The sequence below is a fragment of the Aythya ferina genome (assembly GCF_964211825.1).
Source record: "Aythya ferina genome assembly, chromosome: 2".
Lineage (NCBI taxonomy): Eukaryota > Metazoa > Chordata > Aves > Anseriformes > Anatidae > Aythya > Aythya ferina.
The window spans coordinates 2,123,466-2,146,708 of NC_140297.1; the positions used below are offsets into that span (position 1 = coordinate 2,123,466).

A 23,243-nucleotide genomic window follows, 5' to 3' on the forward strand; every position below is an offset into this window, starting at 1 on the left:
TGTAACAATTGAGGAAATTCACAAGTTCCAATTTCCCACTAGAGGACATGAGGTCTCAGGATCCCCTAATAAATTTCTTTCCAATCTGGCCTGAAAAAATCATTCCATTGTAATAGCTTCCTATCTAATCTCAAAAAGCATCACATACTGATGTAGACAAGATATATACTTGTGTGTGTGTGTTGTTTTTTTTTTTTTCCTAACTATTTAGAAAAAAAAGTATGAAATTTTAAACAAACCTTGCTTTATCTCAAGGATCTGTTTTATTTGGTGATGCTTTGCCACAGTTGGTTGTCTCAGGATGCCATCATTGGCCTACAAGAATCAATTTTATGGGCATCAGAAGTCACCCACTGTGTGGAACTCACAGGACTTTGGGTATAGGGCAGGTCTTGAACACACAACTGTGTGAAATTTAAAAATTAAACCCAGGATAGTTTTCTGAAGAAAGAAATAGGAGGAGGAAAGAGCAGGGACATTGATTTATACTTGGCAAATATTTGTAGCATGGACAAACGTTCTCCCTGATAGGTGATGGGGAACCTGGATAGATATGAGATAACTTCAGGACTGTTGTTACTTTGCTTTACTGGAAATGGCATAGTTTTACAGGGCACTGCACCAAAAACAATTTTTTTATTATTATTTTTTTATTATTCCCCAAAGAGTCATGGAACACTATATCTAACGAACTCACAAAAGGAGACAACGCCACACATATGGGGCCTGTCATCATCTACAACTTCCATCAGAAGTTGCTGGAACTGTTAGCATTTGCTGTGCTTATAACTCAACAACACCAGGAGATTGGCCAAACATTGTTCTAATACCACCTATATTTCTCATTTTTTTTTAATTTGTTTTATTTTTTTTTTATCTCAGTCTCTAGCATGGTTTTGGCCCAGCTAATATCTTCCAAAACAATTCCTGGGTATTGTTCAGGCATTATCACAAGCCAGAAATCTTTCCAACTGTGCAATTTGGATGCAGCCAGACTGCTTCAGATTTCAGCTGTGTGGATGTACGCCCTGGTGGGCAGGTGGCTGCTGGGTCAAGGAACGGATGCTGGCTCTCTTCTTTAGGTGTCTCCTCTGAGTGCATCAAGAACAGGGTTTGTTCCCAGACTTGACAAATGTTCATCCCAACTTGGACTGTGCTTAGTTATGTTATGGTCTGCAAGAGTCATTCTGCTGGATGTGTACATCCGTGCTTCTACTATTACCATATGTCTGGGTTTTCTTTTTTTTTTTTTTTTCTTTTTTTTGTCTTTTTTTTTCTGGAAAATTTTTCACAGATATGTCAGGCTGCTATCTCCTTCCCTGAATCACTTGACTTCTTTGCCCTTTTCCAGCTGTCTGGCCTAGTGCACGCTGTTGCTTTAGAAGATGAAGCTGCAGCTCTGCCCTCTCTAGCTCTGAATTTTTAGTTATTTTCCTATTACTGTTCAGCTGTGTGGGAGGTTCCCCTCTACCCTGACCCTACACAGCTCTGTCTCACCAGGTGTCCCTTCTCTGTTATACACACCTCAGGAAGGAGACAGGTTAAGATAACTGGGATCCCAAACAAGGTTTTGAAGTGGATACCCTCAAGTGTATAAATGAAGGACAACTACAACTCTTTAGAAAATCCCCAAACCTGTTTATTTTCCCTCCTTGATCCCATCATACCCTCTCTCAGCAAACCAGGCTCAGTTTCATGCTCTTCCCCCATTCACCAGCTCCCCAGTCCAGTGAAACCCAAGTCCTGCCTCCCTCCCCATGCCATATCCACCTTGGGCATCCCCCTCCCAGTGCTTTCAGGTGCTCAGTCCAGCACAGCCACCACAAGCTGCTAATTTGCTCTTGGGGAGGGGGGCTTGGATGGGTCACATCTCAGGGCTCCCAAACGACAGGGCCCTAGAAAATTGCTTATACTTAAAGCAAGTTGTGGCCCAGGTCCTGATGGTCCAGGGAAGTCTTTTAGGAAGGGAGCTTGTTTCCAGGCTATGTTCCACATCTTCCTTTGGGAATCTGTATTCACAGCTTCCCCATCCAGCTCATTTCCTCACAGACAGTTCTTAATAAAAAACCAGCATGGGCTGAAAAAGACCATTCCAGCAAAGAGGTCAACTTGCCTCCATCCCTGCAGTGTTTGTGCTGCCTTGCACCCATTCCTTCCTCTCCTCTCCCTTGGAGTTCAGAGGCTTCAGAGCCTGAAGCTTGCTTATCCAACTCACAACTGCTCCTGCTTGGGGAAGATGGGATTTCAGAAGGACCTGGTACTCCTCATGAAGTGTTTGCTGTTGGCTGATGGTCTGTGCTACCTAGGCGAGAGGTTTCCCAGTGGCGATGCTACAGACAACATCTCCCTGGGTTCTGCCCTTCCAACCCAGTGGGTCAGCTCGGCTCAGCTTTCCGTGCCTCTAAGGCAGAAAATGAAAAGGGGAAAAGTGTGTTAAGCCCTTTCACTAACAACCAGAAAAGCCCAACACAAGTGACCCTCAGTGAACGTCCCCCTCCCGTTCCTTGTCCACGTATCTGCTGCCCCCAGCCACTTGCCCCTGATGGTGCATTCCAGCCAGGACGGGGCTCGTGCCCTACACAGCAGTTCTGTCCCTCTCCCAGCTCAGTCCCTTGTAGGACAGAAAGCCACAGAAACTAAATGATTACTCTCTATTTCTATACACATGGGGCATTGATCCTAGGGTCTGTTTTATGGGCTGGGGAGGGGGGAAACGGGATGGGGACAGGGTGGGGGAGAGCAGGAGCGTATTTCATTTATAAAATCAAGCCCTGTTCTAGAGAAAATTGAAGTTCCTGTTTCTTTCCCTGTGTATTAGACTCCCCGTCGTCTTACAGGAAGTCTTAATAAAGTCTCCAGGGAAGTTTAAAATGAATTTTAAAAAATCATAATCCCCATATGGAAGCATTGGCATCAGTAAGATATACCACTGTGTGATAGCATTGAGCCAGGGAATATTTGAAGGCCTGTAAAATAAACTCGTTAAATCAGTATTCTGAATGCGCTGCCTATGGAGAAAGCCCCCCGTCAGCTACTTCCTATCTCTTGAGCGAAGAAAAAGATGTGCCTGGGTTTTGGAACCCAGCAGCTTGAGGCTGGGACGGGGGGAGAGCGGCACTTCATTCTGGAGGAGAGACAAATGGCATTTCATTTGCTTGCTTGTTTCAAAACCATCCCTCCTAACGCTGAAGGACAAACAAAAAAATTGCTTGGTCAGCCACAGACAGACTTTCCACATGCAATGGGATGGTGAGAGGTCTTTGAGTGGTAGAAATAGCATCAGGCAGAAACCGCTCCAACAGATCTCAGTACTTGAGGGACAGCAAAGCAGCAACAGACACCAAAATGCTTGGAAATGATGGCCCCAAATAGCTGCAGACAGGCAGCAAGCAGGACATGTTACAGAGGAATATAAGCATAGGCTGTCTGCCCACAGGCCACCAAAATCCATCATCCTTCCCATTTTAGGTGCCAAAGGTGCCTGAAGCATAGATTCTTGCCCTGATGACAGCACAGAACTAAGCAGGAAAGGCAAAAAGAACAGGCCAAGCATGCAATGATGCTCCTCTGGAGGATTCTCCCAGTCTCCAGGTAAAAGATGCCTATTCCCCAAACTCACAGACTCAAGACAGCTGTGAGTAACAGCCCAAAGAAAGGCAAATTACAAAAGTTTGTCTTTTTTTTTTTTTTTTTTTTTTTCATTTTCCCTTCACTCTCCTCAAAGCAAAATGACTTTCTCTAGAGCACTGTATCACCTTCTCAGATTTCCGACAGCAGATTTTGAAAGTGAACATGCATTTCAATTGTGTCTTAAATAGGAGAAATTCTATTGTATCCTATGTCCTCCCTGCAAAATAACTGTTGTGACAGGCAGTTTTATGGTAAGGGAAGATAGTGAAGTTCAGGGAGGCTTCACCACTATTATTACAGAGCAAGTCCCTGGAGCATCTTAAGAATGAAATATGCACAAAGGCCTGTTTCACAAGATCAGTGGTCAGGTCCCATCCATTGTCCCAGATTTCACTTGTGACATTAAACAGATTGCTTTTTGTGCCCCAGTTACCCTGCATGACACTCCTCAGGCTGCCTGAGTCCATGCTAAAGGACTTAGAACATCAAGGACTTGGCCCATGAAGAAGATGTATTTTCTTTAGCCAGAAGAGATTAGGGCCGTAAAAGATATTTGGCTCTGTGTAGAAATAAGGGGTGTGCCAAGCGAAATACCATATGAAATTAGGAACAGTAGAGAGCCTGTGTTCTCATCATTATTGCCTGATGCACCTCTTAGACACCTTAGGGGTTTGGGAGTTTTACTTTAAGAGGGTGGTTAATTGGCTGATGGGTGGTTAGTTTGCTCAAAGCACCTCAATTCATGACCTCCCCCCAGCCCCAAATAAAAGGAAACAAAAAGGAAAAGGAGAATTTAATTTCTGAAGATGGTGTTTTTCTTTAAGCTTATGACACACAACCTCTTTGAAAATGGTCAACCTTGCCCATAACATAAAGATCAACCTGGCCAACAGGTGAAAAGCTCTGTTTCCAGTCCTAGAAATATTTACCCATTTATTTCTTTATTTATTCATTCATTTTGGCTACTAGAAGGAGAAACCCATGGTTTGAACAGCTCTCCCTCCAGTTTGGGACTTCACAAGTCAGCTGGTGGAAGGAGACTCTCAGTCCCAGGGAAGGTTTCATTCATTCTCCGTGGGTCTAATCAGGTGATCAGGACAGCGTTGGTGATCCAGATTTCTTCCTTGATATCTCCCAAAAGGGAGATAGGCACAGATTGCTCTCCTTCTGAAGGCAGAGCCAAAACCCTGCTAATACTTAAATCTGTATTATGAAACTAGTAATAATCAAGGAGATCTTGTTCAGAGTCTCATTGTGCAAGAAAGTACAGAAAGAGAGAATGGAAAGACCATTACTTTTCCTTGAGAGTCTCTGGGGCTGCTGTAATTACTCCAGAGGGCTTCATCCTTCAGAGAAACTGCAATTGTAGTGAAAAGGTGTCATGGAACTTCCTAGCCATATGTGTATTATCTCTGGGCAAAACAGAACAGAAACTATGCTCTGTTTTTCACTGTTTTTTGTTGACAAATGCTTTTTATTGATAACATTAAGCAAAACCAATGAGCAAAAGAGAGAGAGAGAGATCAAGGTGAAGAAAGGAAGGAAGAAAGAAAGGAAGGAAGAAAGAAATGCCTGCAGTTTGTCGATGGGTTTCTTTCACAAATGAACCAGAGATGAAATTCAAAATCTTCAGCCCCTCCTATTGACCTGCTCGTCTGGACTCATGATCCTTACTGCAACCCCTTGAGGACATCCAACTAGTCCAACTCAAGCTTCATCCACCAAAGGCAATGCATATTTTTCTGATGGCTCTTTTATCAGTAATGTCCTTGGGGTTTTAAACGACTTTCAGCTGTTACATCTATTAACCTGTGGAACACTAATACTATAAAAAGATGATTGCTCAGGTGAATTGATTTGATAGAACAGATGCCATGAAAGACTTCTTTAGATTGAAGCAGGGATGTAACAAAAGTTAGGCACAATTTAAAACAACAAAAATGAGAAAATACATCCAGCACAAACTACCTCTAAAACTACCTCGAGATACAGAATATAACTATAGAAGAACAAGGTCCCCTCTAGTGGAAAGTTATGGAATCTGTCAATCAGGAGCTGCTACAAGTCCTTCCTAATCCAGGTTGTGTAGTATCTCAGTTTGTTTCCTCTTTATCACCCATGTCATGAACACGTCAGGCTCAACTAACAAAAGCAGAGATATTGTCATTAATACCTGCGTATCTGGATCTCCAGTCTTAAATCCTGCTTTTGGCCTCGGGGATTTGTTGTTGCACTTATGTTTTCAGAGAAATCCGTGTATCTTCAATTTTGTCATTATTAACGCATTTTGCAAAGCTTCAGCAGCTGTGGATGTCATTTTTTCCAATGAAATTTCTCCATCTGGTGGTGTAAAAAGCAGCTCTGGAGCTGCTGTTGGTCAGTATGCTCCACTCCAGCAATGTTAATTTGCACCCAAGGAGGGTAAAGCTTGGAGGAAGTGTATACCAGTTTTGGGCCATGCCTGTAAATTTAGTTTAGTCCCACTCCAGTCCTTACAACAAGTGTTGTTAGGTGGGATGTTTTCTTGAAAGTCTGCAACCCCCAGTAGTGCATTCCCTTAATTATACCCACACTCTGTAACTCTGACAAATTAAGAGACAAGGTGGTGTATCCCCCCCCAGGTGATCCAGGGCCAGTCCTTCTCAAAGGAAAAGCAATTCATTTTATTTTATTTTATTTTATTTTATTTTATTTTATTTTATTTTATTTTATTTTATTTTATTTTATTTTATTTTATTTTATTTTATTTTTTTAAATTAACAGAACATCTTATTTGTTTCATAAGGCATGACCATAGTACAAGTTGATATATAATAATGTGAATGTATATTCTCTCTGCTCTTGTCAGAAATTAATTAAAATTTATTGCAAAGACTCCAATAGTTCCAGATGTATTATTATTATGATTATTATTATCATTTAATGTAGGGGGAAAGCAGTAAGACTGGGGAGGAGAGGATTAAGGAAAGGTCTGGTTTACTCTGCAACGGTAAATTTAAAGAAAAAATGAAGGGACAGATTTTCTTCGCTGAGGCTTTGGGATCAGGTGTATACCTGTCCTTTTTCCCTCTTACCAAATAGGTACAGATTGGGTCAGCACCTGCATTCTGCACATCATAAGGAACACTAACAGCAGGATTAACAGCCCCACACCATGTTACCAGCTGTGGAGCAGGGAAGTAGTCTTTCCTGCCCAGCTCACAGCTGGATGCTGTCCTACAGATGCTCAGATGTGTGAATTGGGGTTTATAAGGTAGAGGCATCCACTCGGACCCTAAAATACACAGTGAGCCAGAATACGAGCTCATGTAACCTTGTGCAGTTCCCAGGTACCGCCACCTGTGCATGCAGGGTGTGCATGCAGGTTTTTAAAATCTTTTTCCATTTATTTTCTCTTTCAGACTCTATTAAAGAAATCATTACACAGGGGGAGACCAGAAGAAAGCAGGTGACTTATATGTAATGATTGATACCTGACCTGTTTCTCTGTGTTGGAATCAATGTGATTTCATCAACTCTGGCACTAGGAGTCTCTGCAGCTCCCCAGGCAAAGGGGGGAAGACCTAAGGAATATAAACTGATACCTCCCTCATCTGCTATTACACACACATGTACACACAGACCGGGTTACAGATCTGGGCTCCTACAGAATTGCTTCCTCCTCAGATGTCCGCATGACTGTTGTGTTCCTATTTGCTCCAGCTGAAGTAGTGGATAAAAGTCCTTTTCCTGGTGTTACAACCCAGTGGTAGTCCTGAGCCATAAAGCTGGGCATCTGAGGCCTCTCAGATTGAAGAAGGAATTAAAAACATTTTATCCACTCCTGCTTGGAAGCTGTAATCCCCACACTTCTTGCCTATCTTCATCCATTGAAAAACTAGGGATGGGACTGAGATTCAGCAACTTAAACATAATAATGTACATATTCGCACTCATCAGGGGTTTAATTGCAGTGGATGGAGATTTAGGGTTCCAACCACTTCTGCATCTAGAGTCAGAAGTATTTTTCATACTCTATGGAGATAATGCCTGGGGTCAGTGAAGTACCACAATTCACTCTACTAGTAAATATTTTTGTGGTTGTAAACAACTTTGCTCCTTGAGTCCCACACAATCTCTTCACTAGCTCTGGTGCCTTTGTACCAATATGGGGTGAGTAGGAAAGGAGAGAAGGGGAGCAAAAGGCAGGATGAATGTCTTTGCAGTGATAGATCAGCTCTCTGTGTACATTGAAATCACAGGGTGGATAAAAAATAGTTGGATTAATATAAATGTAAATCCTAGGTCCTGAGCCTTATAAGCAACTGGAGATAACTCCCTCCTCACCCCCCAGTGTAGCATCATATACCACTATAAATACTCAGAGACAGCATAGGCAACAGACAACAGGGAGAGATTTAGTCATCAAGATAGCTTGAAATCTCTCTCTCATTAGCATGAATGTGTTGTATTTGTGCATGTAAATATTCCATGGCTATTAATCTTAAGGCATACATTGCTGTGATATTTACAGGACACACTAGGAGAAAAGCTGCTTCTGTTAAAGGTACTCTTGAAAATTCTCCGGGAGGTGAGAGAAATAGCAGCCACGTGGAAGTGTAGCCAAAGGCCTGGTTTCAAAACTGCTCAGGAAGAGAGAGAAGACATAAAAGCATTCAGCCCTGCTCCCTGGAGACCCTGAGCTTCTTCTGCTACATGCCGAAAAACTTCACATCCCCTTTATCCCGGCGGGCTCTCGTTGTCTGCAGCCTTCGTGGAAGGGATGATGGACAGAGGGCAGCCACTGCCCGCAGCAGCACAGATGCAGTCTATCTCTTTATTCTGTGCACATCCTCCTACAGCTTGATTTATGTGTCTTTCATCAGAGAAGAGAAAAAGGTTGATAAATCTTCTGGGAAATATGCAGTTCTGTGTCTAAGGAAGTATTTCCTTCAGCAGTTCAGAGAAAGAGGCATCAGAGAAGGAAGGAAAGCTTTCTCCCATGTGTCCAAGCCAACTCTCAGAAACCAAATGAGCTATGACTTAAAAACCCCCATTCTTTGGGTTTTAACAAGCAGAATTTACTTAATGCCCAAAATCACCCATGTGCAAATTCTATTTAGGAGGAGATGAGTGCTAGTTAATGTTTATCAAAAGCCTTTAGTCCTTCAAGAAGAACATATTTTAAATGAATCATGTCCTCCCTTTAGTTTAAGGAATGCAAATCTTTGTGAGGTTCCATGCTTGTCCAAATATCTGCTTCTTACTCCAGGCTGCAATTTGGTTCCAGCTGCTATTCTCATGTAGCACTGCACAGTGCTTGCTTTTTTTTTTTTTTTTTTTTTTTTTTTTTTTTTTTTTTTTACAAGCCACTGTCTAGCCAGATTTCCCCTAGTGGACAAAAAAGTCAGTGACTTGGTCTTCAAAATGTAATAAATCCGTACATCTAGTGGCACTCAACAGCCTGAATGCATGGAGGCAAGTACCATCAGCTCCCCACAAGTGTTTGAATGTGCCCTCCCTAGAGGACTGCTACCACCACCTTCAGCGGGGTCACTTCTTCTTTGCTGGGGCTTTGGCATTCCCACCAGCTTTGCCATTTGTTTTGGTGCTTCCTCCAGATTTTGCTGCTTCACCTTCTTTTTCACCTTTCTTTCCACCACCTTGTTTCTTGTCATTGCTGCCCTTTTCTCCCTTTTCGCCCTTTTCTCCTTTTTCTCCCTTTTCTCCTTCTTTCTTTTTGGCATCTTTCCCTTCTTTCTTGGATCCTTCTTTCTGGTCCTTCTCACCATCTTTCTTCTTGGAGCCTTTGGATCCTTCTTTCTTACCCTGAGCCTTGTCCACTTTTCCAGATACGGTGGGAACGTCTTCTTTTTTTTCTTCTGCCACCTGAGCTGTATGTGAGGACATAAAAAGAAAACAGAAAGGCAATTAATGTAGGGTGACACTATCCAAGAAGAGGGTAAAACTCCTGCTCCCTGATGGCAAATCCTAGACAAAGGAAAAACACTGGGCTTTGTCCCTACAGCTGTTTTTCTCACTGGCTAGCAGCTTTCATATCTTTGTTTTGAGAAGGCAGACTATTGGGGTAAAGCAGAATTGGTGATTTGAAGAGCTGAGCTGTAGCTCTGTTGGAAGAAATAGCTCTCATTGGTCAGAACTGGTCCCTGAACATTATAATGAGAATCCATAGGCATTTCCCAATAATGGCATCAGTGTGGAGTGGTCTCCTTCCAGGCAAAGGAACAGAAACCTCTCTGATGTAATCCAGTTCAGCCCTGGTCTGTCTTTGCTTTTTTTTTTTTTTTTTTTTTTTTTTTTTTTTTTTTGTCTTTGTTGTTGTTTTTGCTGCTGCTCTTCTTTGTTTTGTTTTGTTGATTTTTTTTTCATGTTTTCTTTGTTTAATTTCCTGCATGGGGTATGTCTTCTGAAGCTGAGAGTGGACAGCAGAGATTTTGTTGGGGGGCTTTGCTCTCAGAGATAGACAGGCAGAAGATGACCTGCCCAGCACAGGACTACCAAGTAGGCTTTGCTTATATCCTGTCCAGACCTGGCTTCCTACCTGCACCAATGTAATTAATAGCAGTGACATTCCAAGGGCATATAGCAATTAACTCTGTTTTGTTATGTTTTAACACACAATCCATAACAGTTTTAAGAATTTTATAATATCTTTATTTCTCCAATATATTTACTTAGGAATATCTTGGATTTGCTGCCCACATTTCAAGTGAGAAGACACATAAGTATCCCACTGGGTCTTGCAGACAAATTATTCTGAAAAAGGATGCTAAGAAAAATAATTTTCCTTCCCCCCCCCCCCCCTTTTTTTTTTACTTCTAATAAAACTGGTTAATTTTCTCTAAAGTATTTCTAAGCTCAGAGCTTGATGCACTGAGCTCTCATTTCAAGTTGCTACACAACACTCAAACACAGATCAGATTTCTTATATTTCTTACAGATATTTTTTTTTCTTTGCTCATGACCAACCAGGTATAAAGTTTTGAAAAAATGAGGTGAAAACGTGTTAACTTTCCATGGCTTCCTTTTCTGAAAAGCCCTATTGTAGGACTCAGATATGTAAATAGGTAACCACGTTGGCATAACTTAATAATTAAGGTCAGCCAAGATATAAGAATGACCTGGGAGTGACCTGAGGAAATGGAGGATTACTGGTCACTGTTTAGCTTACTTCAGCTGACACCTAAGTCATACCACTTCACCTTTGTCACATGCTAAGGAAAGATGACAGTGAGCTGGCTCAGGAGGTAATTTGGTAAGGGGTGATCATTTGGTGAGATATCTCAACCTTACGTGGAGCCATTAGACTCCTGTCCATTTAATTGGCCCCAGACCTCCCTGCTATGGAGATCTGTAGTGTCGCTTTCAGTTTGCAGCAATGTATTACAGGGGTGAATCAAATCTGCATTTATTATTTTTGCCTAAAATATTCTTTCAGGCTGAACACTAATTTGAAATTTTATCCTTTCACCTTGGGAACTGCTAATTCATTTATACACACAGATGGGAATGGAACATTTTTTCTTATAACCACAGGGGAAATCCTGACATCTTATATAAAAAGAGGAGAGAAAACCAACCAACAAACGAATAAAACAAACACAAACAAACAAACAAACAAAACCAACATTGTCTGCTTCCTGGAGAAATGTGGTAGGATCCAGATGCATTCCCAAAAAAGTCAGCTGGATTTGCCTCAGACCAGAATACTTGAAGGTTTCCCAGGCCACAGCCCCAGACAGCACATCTCCACTCACAGCAAGGGCCCAGTTCTGCCTGTACCCCTCCCACATGCTGGGAGACAGAGCTTAAATAAATTAAGTTCTATGTAACATTTTATGCACTGAACTCTAAAGTTCCTTTTCTTTTATGTCCCCCCAAAAAAGGGCTTGCCATATACAACACTCAGAAAAGTGCATGGAGAATCATTTGGCAGTTAGAATATTCCATCACATTAAATGTGAAATAGAGTCAAATAATGCCAAGAAATGAGAGTATTATAGTAATATATTCTTGATTAATAGCATTTGACACTTACAGAAATCTTTAAACCATTTAATGGCCACTCGGTAATTAAAATCATTCAGGTTGTCTGTTTGGCCTTGACCAGATCCACTGAGGATTGTCACAGTGTAAGTAGAGAAATAGTCAGTGAGTACATACATCATATTTCATGACCACATAAATCAGGGTGGACTGCCAAATGTCAGTGGAGCAGCATGGCAGACCATCACACCCTGTACAGACAAGAATAATAGCACAGAGATGAAGCCCGAAGGTTTGCATACTTTCCATCATAATGTCTAAATCATGAAGTGAAACTTCTCTGAAGACAGGATTCGCATTAATCTCAGAAGGAGGTTTGATCACACACAGCTTTTGCATCTACCATTTAGGCACTGACAGTTGAGTCAGATCCTTTTGATCCTCAAGACTGGAGACATACAGGCATTTCTAAGGCACAATTTACCTCCCTTACTCTGAAAGGAATCACATCCTTTTTATTTATCACTGTGGATAAAAGAATAAAAACTACATAACTAATGCTGATGCAGACTTCTCCATAGATGTGGGTAATGTGTTTGTGGACAGTTGAATTGCACCCCAGTACCAGTTCCTTCAGGGCAACCTGGTCAGATTTATGTCTGCCCACAGAGGACCAGGAGACTCAAAACACATATCTTCAGAAGCCGTTACCAAACATCAGCATCCACTCTGTGACGTTATCCACTAGATTCCTACCCTGCACCATGCCACGGCCATAGATTTGGGACTCTCATGTGGTTGAAGGGTGGTGAGGTACTCCTATATTTCACGGGATAAAAGCTATATGGTGCAGATGACTTCTCATATACTTCTTTCTTGTGGCTATTTATTCACGAGCTCATGATGCAGCATTTTACCGTGGTCCAATTAAACCCACACTAAACTAGCAAGCCTTTGGATAGAGTTTATGTACATGTTTATGTGTTGTGAAGGCTGCTTACAGGAGATCAAAATTTATTAACATTCTGGGGTGAAACTGTCATTCTACTGCCCCTAACTCCTTTCTGTCTCTTTGAGATATTCTCATCTTTATTTTATTTTATTTTATTTTATTTTATTTTATTTTATTTTATTTTATTTTATTTTATTTTATTTTATTTTATTTTATTTTATTTATTTTATTTTATTTTATTTTTAACAGCCAGGCTGTTAAATGCTACAAATCCTCCTAAAAGAAGATGTAGCAGATGGCTGAACTTGGCTTTCTGCTATCTACAGGAACGAGCCTTCACACTCTCTGGGATCTACTGAGCGCTGGTCCTCACAGAATCAGAATTTGGTCTTTTGACCAGGAAGTCAAAAGATGCAACAGTAAGTGCTTCTATATATGATTGCTTATACATGTAAGAGAACATTAACTAAACATTTAGATGACCTCTGACTTTGAAATATTTTAAGAGAATTTAACAGTATGGTCAAGGTTTTATTCACACCAATTGGGTTCAGGTCCAGAGAGTGGCCTGGCCATCTTTAGCTTACAGTATAGGCACGGTCAAGTGGCTGAACACATCAGAAATACTGAGGTATGTGCAACAGCTTACTATTAATAACATATATCTATATTTTGCTGGTGTAGGAGTAAATTTCCACAGTTATTTTGTCTGCCTCTTTCACCAGTTTTATAGAATGAAGCATCATGTTGTGAGTTAAAGAAACTCCAGGTTTTTATGAAGCTACAGACCCCATTGCTTATAGAGACACAGAAACAGGGAACAAACAAACAAATAAATAAATAAAGACTTTCATTAAAAGTTCTTGAGAAAACGAGTGAAATGCAGAAAGGGAACTGAGAAGCAGAGAGTCCAAGGCATGATGGATCTCAGAGGAAGCCACGGAAAAGAGAAGCCACAGACAGACAGACAGACAGGAAGGCAGTCCCCTAATTTCCTTGTAGGGCCATTTCATCTTCTTCTTTCACCACAGGCAGGGAGTTGAGAGGTCTGGACTGGACATGACCAGAGAGAGTTGGGAGAGTTTCAGTAGAGCCTAGGGCACAGAATCAGGAAAGGTGAGTGAGAGGAGAGGAGACCAATGACAGAAATACTCTTGGCCATCCAAATGGGGCAGACCAATCATGGGCACTGTGAAATTCTAAAACTTTTTCTTCCTACTGAAAAAAAACCCACCCCAGAAACTCTCCTTTAAAATGGATGAGACTATCTGGAAATTTTAAACATGAGATGCAAAGGAATAACCCTTACTTGTACTATCGGAGAAACCGTCCCCTGTATCTGAATGACCATGTCTGCTGCCACATGTTGTTGGTTTAGAATTGTGCATGTGAATGGGAGAGGTTTACCATGTCACAGTGGTATCTTCATTGTTATGCCCAAGGAGCTACACTGATTTACACATTGGGAGGGCCTAACCCTTACCATTTCAGCATACAGAAAACAACCCCAAAAGAAGAGATAGGTCTTATGTGCAGGTGAGGGCATGAAAAGTACCTCCAGGGATCTCTGTCAGCTCATTGAGTGGTGGCACAGTCTCCAGTTTGTCTGCATACGTCTTGGCTGCTTGCCGTTGAGCATATCGTGCCTCAATCTCTTTCTTTGTCCGGGGAATTCGGCACTTGAAGATACAGCACAGCGTAATAACTGGGAAAGGAAAGAGAGAAGCAAGAGCATTTAGCTTAGATGAGCAGATCTCTGTCTAGAATGGGTTGGTTTCTTCAAGTGGGAATCTGGAGCTATTTGCATCTGTGGAAGGGTCCATCAGTTACCAATTAAGTTACCTGAAAAAAAAGAATTATTACTCTTAAACTGAGTTGTGGAAAAAAACGAAGGAAGTCCTTCTCTCCAAAAATAATGTGAAACATTGCCTTAAATCAAATATACCACTGCTGTTTCTGAGCACAACACAGTAATTACTTTTATTTTCATCACCACCCTGTAGATTTGTGAAATATCATCTGACTTTTCAAGGTGTGGTAGGATATAAGAACATCAACAGCTCGAGTTCATTATCTGTTTTTGACATTAGCAATTAAGATGTACTGTCACACTTCAACAGTATGTTATTGCTGGGGATTACTGACACCATATCTTAGTCATCCAGTTTTGTGGTAGGCAGGTCCTGGGGATATGGACCACCAGCTGAAGAAAGTAATGAGGATAGGAATGCTGTAAACCCTTCAAAATAGATCCAGAACAAGAGCTCAGTCTATGCCTTTAACGACTTTCATCCAAATCTATTTAGGGTAAGTCAAGAACTGAATCCAGATCTCCTAAATCATCATGCTCTTACTATATCACTATGCTTCTTTCCATGAGCTTCTCTTCTTTACATGACTTAAGGATGCAGCTGATGATTTAACTCCTAATAAGATATATCTTTCCTACGTGGCTAAATATGTACATTATTTCAGAGTTTACATCTGTAAATCTAATCATGATTCAGATAATTAATTACAAAGAAATAGCTATTGGTTGATTGCCTAGACTAGGAATTCACAGGCTTGATTAGATCATTGGTTCATTTGTGTGTCACCTCTGACAACAATAAAACAGCAACTTCAAGAAAAAAAGGCAATGAGGCTTTGAAATTAGTAATCACAAAATTAGGTGAACCATAGGTTCCTAACGCAACTGAAAAAACACGATCTCATAGTCTGTATGAACTTTTGTATCGCTTTTTCCAGGGCATTCTTTTAAAGGGACGTTCAATAAAACTCAGCTTTTCAGTCTATCTAAATGCTTAATCTCATTTATCTATCCTGTAGAAAGAAACAGGTTCTGCAGGCAGGCAGAGACTTGTGCATAGAAAGATGTTGTATGATTAGTTTTACACATTCTCTCTTATCTTAACTGGAGATCCCCCATGCTCTGAGAAAGGAACATACATCCAACTTTCTGGATATTTCAACAGCTACTTCCTCTGTTTTTCTATCACCATGAGCAATGGATCAGACCTTTGAGGTTAATTCAAGGAAGAGAGAGAAATAAACTCCATGTTTGGTTCCAAGTGTGAGCATTTCTCATCCACGAGCAGTAAAACCTTTTTGCAGAGAGCCTGCACAATGTCAGCACATAGAACATTTGCTGGTGTAAATATTTCTCCTTAAAAGTTTTTCTTGAGCCTGTCCAGCCTCTCCTAAGCAGGACTATGTCAGCCAGGAACAAGACTTGCATGATGTCGTCATATCACAAAAGAGAAAAGAACAGTAGTAAAACACCTTTCTTAGGGTTTTAGTTGAGACTTGTGTGAAGTCACCAAGCAAAGCGCAGCACGTTCCCTATCCTTTTCTGCCAAAAATATCACTCCCCTTAAACAACCTGCTGCAGAGGCTCTGGGCCACCTAAATGTCACAGCAGCATGAGACACCTGAAGCTGTAGGAAATTGCCTAAAACAACGTGAAATAGTAATAATCTGTAATTGGGGAAGCAATCCAGATGCTTTTATCCTTGTTCTTCCCTGAGAGTCAGCCAGAAGCTGAGGGTAATTGAGCTTGCACTTGTCTGACAAAAGCAAAGCAAGGTACCCATATGGTGTTGTTGGCAGCACAACACTGGCTGCTCACAGGTGGGTAACAACTGTGTCTGGAAAGCACATGGCTGGGTCTGCCTGTTTTTTGGGGGCAGCAGGATTTTTCACTGTGCACCTGCCCAAAGGGCCACAGCGATATTGCAAGCAGGGGATGATGAGGGCTTCTTCATGTTAGCAGGCAAAAAAAAAAACAAAACAACAAAACAACAGCCAGCCCCTGGGCAAGGACTCAGGGCAAGGTCAGGCTAGACATGCATTGAAACAGTGACAGAAAGCTGGGGAAAAATGTACTTGGGGGGAATGGGGTACGTGCTTTTTTTCTCTGCCCACTTTGAAATCAAGATCCATGGTTTTCCTGAAAGCATTCTGGAATTCAGCTGAGCTGTTAAGTCCTCTACTCACACTCAAGAAAAATAATTACTAGGAAAATTAGCACCACATTTCTTGGGGAGTGTTAAACATTGAGCATATCAACTTTCAAATAAAGCACAAAGAGATAAATCAATGCCCTTGAAAGCCAAAGAGAAGATGCCTGCTAATATCACAGTTGTTCACTTAGCCCTTAGAGAAGGACTCGGAATTGTTGTAGCTCTCACAGATTTACTTCTTTTCAATTACAAAGGCAAAAAGCGTTGTTGCCACATGACAGTAATGAGCTGGCCTCTCTGTTTAATTTTCTAATGGAGATGATGAAGTGCTGTATTGAGATATCAGGGATGTGTGCTGTCTTGGGGCATGAAATGATTCACAATCAGCCATTGCAGCAAGAAGATTACATGAAAATAACAAAGTAGTAACAGAATAGTTTTATATCTCCATCCTCCTTGTAAGCTATGCTTAGTGTGAGGCTAAAGCCACACAGGGGACTAAATATTGGAATGAATGATGTTGTATTTTAACAGAATAGGCAAGTGAATAAGATTTTGGTACAGGAGCCTTAGGACACTGAAACTGATACCAGGAATGAACATGTCATTGCTAGTGGGAAGTTATGGCCTGTTGGATTTCTTTGCTTTTTCCATCCATGTGGAATTCATCTGCTCTGGTTTGCATGTCCCAAAGCTAAGAATGGAGATTAGGCTCTCAGACAGTTACCCCAAGCTGCCTTCTTCACTGATAGAAAGAAATATCTCTATGGAATAATTAATCTCATATTAAGACATATATTTCAGGTAAGTCAGATGAATGATCCTCTGCACCTGCATTTCTCCCATTAAGTACAAAGAGAGCCTGCAGCGACCAGTCTGACAAAGGGCCACGGAGAGCAGCGACCCCCTGAAACAAGAGCCAGAGGCCAGACAATGTTCCCTAAGCTTCTCAGATGTCACCAGAGATCTACATTTAGGCATACAAACTCCCTCAAAAAAAAAGGTAAATCTCATCCTTTGGAAGTAAAAGTGAAATTTTCATTCTGTATTAGAAGAAGTTTGAAGCCACGTTAGCATCATTTCTGTTGTGCCTGGTAGATCTTGGATGTTTTTCAGGCTTCAAACCAGTCAGATGTTATTTGCTCCACTGGTAATTTATCCATTAAATGAGCCAGAAGGTGATGTAGCCATAATATTTCCTGGGCCTTTGCTGGTGCCAAGTTTATTTCCACTTGGAAGAGCAAAGCTTATTTATTTATTTATTTATTTAACTCTGTAGACAGAAACCTGGGAAGCTGAACATGCCTTAAGGGCATGCCTTAAGAACATGCCTGAGAGCACCACACCAACAACAACCTTTCTGGAATTTGGCTGCTTGTGTTCAGGACCACATGAGGAGTAAAACACTTGATGGCCTTCAAAGGAGGAGTTAGAAGAAGCCTCAGGAGAGGTTCCCCTCTGCTTCATGTGGGAGTGACTTTCAAGTTCATGAGCTCATTCCTGGTTCTTGCCAGAGGTACACAGCAGTGGTGCTGCAGCTATGGCCATGGCAAGCCATGTGTCCCATTGACCTGGACCCAGACCCATGGATGTGGTGTCCCAGCTCGACCTCAGACCTGCCCCATCACTTCTGCTTTGTCTGTGTCTGACTTAGCCACCATGTGAGGATTGTTGATAACGAGGACTGCTGTTTAAAAATATCCATTCCCACAAGACAACAGATCAAGATTTGGATTGTGCTCCATTCCATGTGAGTTAGACATCAAAGAAATCCTCCTACAAAAGCTTAGTACATACCACAGCATCAGCTGAGCCTGTTAACTGATGGGCCCATGTTCTCAGGACGGATGAATTACCGTATAAAACAAACCACATAAAACCTCCACGAGGTTTATATATGCAATGCAAGTAGCTTGAAGATTTTGTTTGAGATAGGAATTTGTGTAGAAATATTAATTGCAACTCAGCTGAATGGTGATAAACTGATCATGAATAGTGATTACTTGACCACTTTTGATTCTGGGTCCATAGGATCAAGCAATAGGAAGATCCAGTTTGTTGGATGAGATTTGAGGATTTGTTGCCATGCTTTTCTTCTGGCAGGCAGATGACTGACTTCAAGACTTGAACGTTTATTACTGATTCTCTTATACCCCAGGTAAAAGCTTTAATTGCTCTGCTATCAGATGATATTAAGTTTCATTCTTTCATGCTGTGGCTCTTCTTTTCCTTTCCAGGATTTCAGTTTTCATTTCGGCTGTTGCAAAGCCTTCTAAAATGCAGCCTAAGTCAACTGTTGCCTTAAAGTGTGATGCTGCTGTGAGCTTAAACAATCTCCCTGTAATGTATTAGGGCCACATGAGTGTTATGGAAGGTCCACAAGAATATCCAGGCTTGAAATGCTGACATTATTCATGGTTTCTTTGATGACAGACTACATAAGGTAAAAGAAACAACCTGTGCCACAAAATGTAGTGGAGTCATTTTCAATTATCTCCCTTTTTCTCAGCTTTTCTGTATTAACAATATGGTCTTGTGATACCATGATAATAGGCATCTTCTATTAACTGCAAAATTAAAACATCAGCTTCTTCTTTTGCAGCAACATGCTGTGGATTGCTTTGCTTTTCATCTGCTAAAAATCATTTTCCCATCTCTCCACCCTCCCCTTCCTTTTCAGTTATCTGACACACATGGCTGAATTCAGCCACTTATTTTTATTTTTGAAGGAACAATTATATTTTAAATTAAAAAGCCTGGTCTGATTCTGCACACAATGTTCTTTCCACCCTGAAGGTTCAAGCTGACAACATATCAAACTATTTTTCATTGCTTCTACCATCCTGATCATAAGAAATGTAATTTTTCTAGCAGGAAACGAGCACTTTGTGGTCCTTTATGAAATGGTTATTTTAAAGGAATCAGCTTTTTGCCATCTATGATGACAAAATAAATATTGTATTTTATTATTATTATTATTTTTTTTTACTTTCTTCAACAAATATTAAAGAACTCTGACTGGGGAAATAATGAGAAACTGAAACTTGTTCCTTTCTCGACTTTTACCATGTTTTCTTTAAATTTGACAAGGGTCAATGTCTTTGTAATATCTACTGCTATTCAGTTTGGAAGAGCTGAAAAATGGCCCTCAAAAGCTGTAATTTTAAAACGTCATCTGATGTACAGGCACAAAGCAGGTGTTAAATGTATAGTTCCTGCCATGAATAATTAGATTCCTGTCATCATTAAATGATGACTGCACGTTCACTCTTGCTAGCTTAAGCTAAAATATTTTGCTTCATAATTAAACAAACTAACAGCATATACAAAAGACTGAAAGAAGCTTTAATGTCTTAAACCAAACATCCACATGGCTAAGTTACTTTATCTGTTGTCTCTTTTCTCTTCCTTAAGTGAATTTAGTTATCAACTCAAACAAAGTTCCTTCCAATTTAGCTTGAGAGTAAATTCAAAAATCAAAAACTACAACAACAAAACTCAATTCTCCCAGGAATTAAGAAAGATGTAAATTAAATGTGTTTTCCAGAGACTGTCTAGCCTAGCGTGTTAGCAAAGCTATGACTGAGAAGTGAACAATTTCATAAATTGGTTGGAAATTGGCTGTAATACACAGTAGGTTTGTTCTCTTTGAAGCTGAAAAAATATAGCCTGCCAATGAAGCATTTAATTAACATTTAGCAAAGTAGCCTGTGCTACCGTGAGTTAATTAGGCAGCCATTCCATTGTTAATAATGAAAGCAATTAATGCAGATGTATTCAATGGCAACTTAACTGCAGCACTCTTATTTAAATGCTCTTTGAGACGGCTAGAGAGTTGCTTACTATATGACTAAGATGGTGCTTTAAGGAAAGAGCTACCATATTTTGGCAGTCCAAGCTACTCACAGAAGTGTTACTAACAGGGTAATTGTGATAATGTGAATTCATGAGGGCTACTGAACTCTTAAAGAAAATTAATGCTTGGGTGGCTGCTTGTAGGACTGTCCCACCCAGAGTGCTTCTGGTACCTGAATTACCTCATTTAAAGGAGCTCTGCTGCTACCAGAGCTCCTGCTGAGCTTCTGGTGTCAAGAGGAGGTTCCCCAGGCTCAGCTCCAGAAGAAAGTGGCTTTCCTTCTAAGGGATGTTCAGCTGCTTACAGGGCATGTACGTGCAGCCTGTCTTGGCTCAGCCTGGGAGTCAGGTTGTGGCAATGGGGATTTGGGATCTGTTCTCTTCCAGAGGGGGGAGACAGACATATGGATGGCAAAAATGCCAGACTTGGAGTCTGGATTAGGGATGGATTAAGTGCCTCTTCAAGATCCTTCTTAACCTTGTATTTTATTCTGCTCTGTGGCTGTTCTTTCAAGGAAAATGTAGTACTTGGATTAATGTACTGATTTCCTAGCAGGCAAAAATAGGAGTGAATGAAGAAGGAGAGCTAGACTGCAGACTCAGTTTTGCCAATGTGACTTCATGCAAAGCATTTTTAAATGTGTCCACCTCTGCAAAAGGCCCTAAGGAGATGCTGACAGAACTTTTGAAAGGGACAGGGGCTGCTTCAATATTTGCACAGCCATCAAGCTTAACTACACCTCTGCACAGGATATTTTCCCCGGTGTCTGGAAATGAGGGTCTGTCCACACCATAGGGTCACATCAACTGACCCCTCTGTACATCACAAGCTGTGAGGTTTAATTAATGCCTGAGTGAAATAACTCATGTTGGACTGAATCCCACCCTACTCCAGGGAGAGCTGTTAAAGGGTGGAGAGTGTGGCAATACTTAATCGCCTTCCCTGACACATTTATTTCTCAAATTCTCATTTGAATTGACCTGGTTTTAATTTCCAGACCCTGCTCTTGCTCTATCCACTAGACTAAAAGTACTTTTAATACTTTTATTCCTTCTGAAGTCCTTCAATGCTGCAATCAAGTGGCCTTTTGATCTTCTTTCCAACAAGCTAAACAGACCGTGCTCAGTGAGATTCTTGTTTGAAGACCTTTCTCCAAGCATCAAACAGAGGTGAGGATTTTACTTATTTATTTTGCATTTTTATTTATTTATTTATTCTTTCAGAAAAAGTTTTAACGCATAGGCAAAAGCTCCCTGACGGGACAGCAGTTAGAGGTGAAATCACCTTCTTACTTGTCATTGACCCCTGCAAATACATTTAAATATCTCATTGATGAAGTATCATCCTGAACTGCTTTAGCTTTTTGCTTTCCTCTGGCTACAATAGCTACTAAGTTTTACTGATCATCATTCAGTCACTGTCTGTTTATTCTGTAGATATGGTCTATATTCCTTGCTTCCAACCATAGATCCTTACTTCCACCTGTGTTCATGGCATTTTGTCTGAATGAAATCATCAAACTCCCTCCATAGCTCCTTCCACATCCTTTTTGATTCTCTGGTCTCTTTGCAAGGGTGATGGCTTTAACAGCAACCATTTTGTATTTATTTTGAGCTCACTGTTGAAAAATTTGGGTTAAGGTTGGACCTTTCATTAAAACAAGTGTTTCCTTGGGAAATTTTGGTCTTAGTTAGATTTCTCAGTTTTTGTGTGGGCCACAAAAACTAGTCATCACCAGGACCTCTGTAGAGAATCCCTGTAGATCCCAGGGCACTGTAGGGCACAGGTCATCTCATCCTTAGGGACGCATCTAAAACAGATCAGTTCCTGCTTGTTCTCTCATCTGGTCAGTCTAGACACCTACCCTGAAGGTGTCTCTGGGTGGATGAGGTGAAATCTAGTAGAAAAAGTCCATGTTAGATGTTTTGGATAGTATTGTGAGCTGTTAATTACATAAGCCCTAATTTTAAAAATCTTCTGATTGCTTATGCTTCTCTGTCTTTCTTGGGGTCATGCATGCTTGGTGCAATAGCTCCTGAGGCTAAGGTGGAGCGCTCTCCAACCTTCTTTCCCCACCATCAAGACCTAGATCAGGGATGGGATTTACCCTTGCAGGGGGTGAGAGGTGTGGGACTGGTCCCTCTCTATTGCCTCCATGCAAGGAGAGGAGCTGTCACAAGGAGGAGCCAGCACTGCAGCTGTGTGAGGCAAGATCTAAGGATAATTCCTTTGTCTAATAAGGCAAAATACCTCTTTTTGGGCATTTATGGAAAACATAGTCAATCAGCTGGGCCTGACTTTTCTGCCAAACTAGAGCTAGCAATAAAACCCAGGATCCCAACACCCACAGATAATCTTGTAATTTGGGCAGATGAAAAACAGATTGAGATCTAATCTCTGCATCTCAGACCCACGTATACCCCTAGACCTCATGTAGTGCCAATGATATACACAGATTTCACACAGTGAAACACATTATACACAGTGCACAGGATATACAGAGATTTCAATTCATAGTTGAAATGTAACATCACTGTTACCTCCATTCATTTACAACAACTGAGGATCAAGGATGTGGGCTGTTGTTTACCTTGTTCGGGGAATCTGTGAAGTATTTATTGTTCTTTAGACCTGTATTAGTTGGATTTTGCATGAGAAGGTGGCTTATGCCTGTTTTCTGCACTGGGTGGAGAAAGCACCTGGTTGGGGGATTAGGCATGAAATTCTGAAGAGCAAGTGGGTGTTAGAATTATGATTGTCTGTTGAAATAACAATAGTAATAATGAATCAGAACTTGAAGGCATAATCAAGTGGCAAATGAGTTTTGCCCAAGAAGGCAGAAAATTAACCTTTCATT

At 41.0% G+C, this 23,243-nt stretch overlaps 1 protein-coding gene across 2 annotated transcripts in view; it reads right to left on the bottom strand.

Annotated features, from left to right (window-relative positions):
- Positions 1-6,427: 6,427 nt before the first annotated feature.
- The window catches only part of TMIE (transmembrane inner ear), a 33,799-nt gene continuing 16,983 nt past the window's right edge, over positions 6,428-23,243 (bottom strand). For both annotated transcript variants that reach the window (XM_084510207.1, XM_084510208.1), the window contains exons 3-4: positions 14,124-14,273; positions 6,428-9,503 (exon numbers count right to left, since the gene is read on the bottom strand). In XM_084510207.1, coding sequence (XP_084366333.1) covers positions 9,163-9,503; positions 14,124-14,273 — 491 coding nt within the window. In that variant the 3' untranslated portion in view covers positions 6,428-9,162. The remainder of the gene's footprint in view (positions 9,504-14,123; positions 14,274-23,243) is intronic.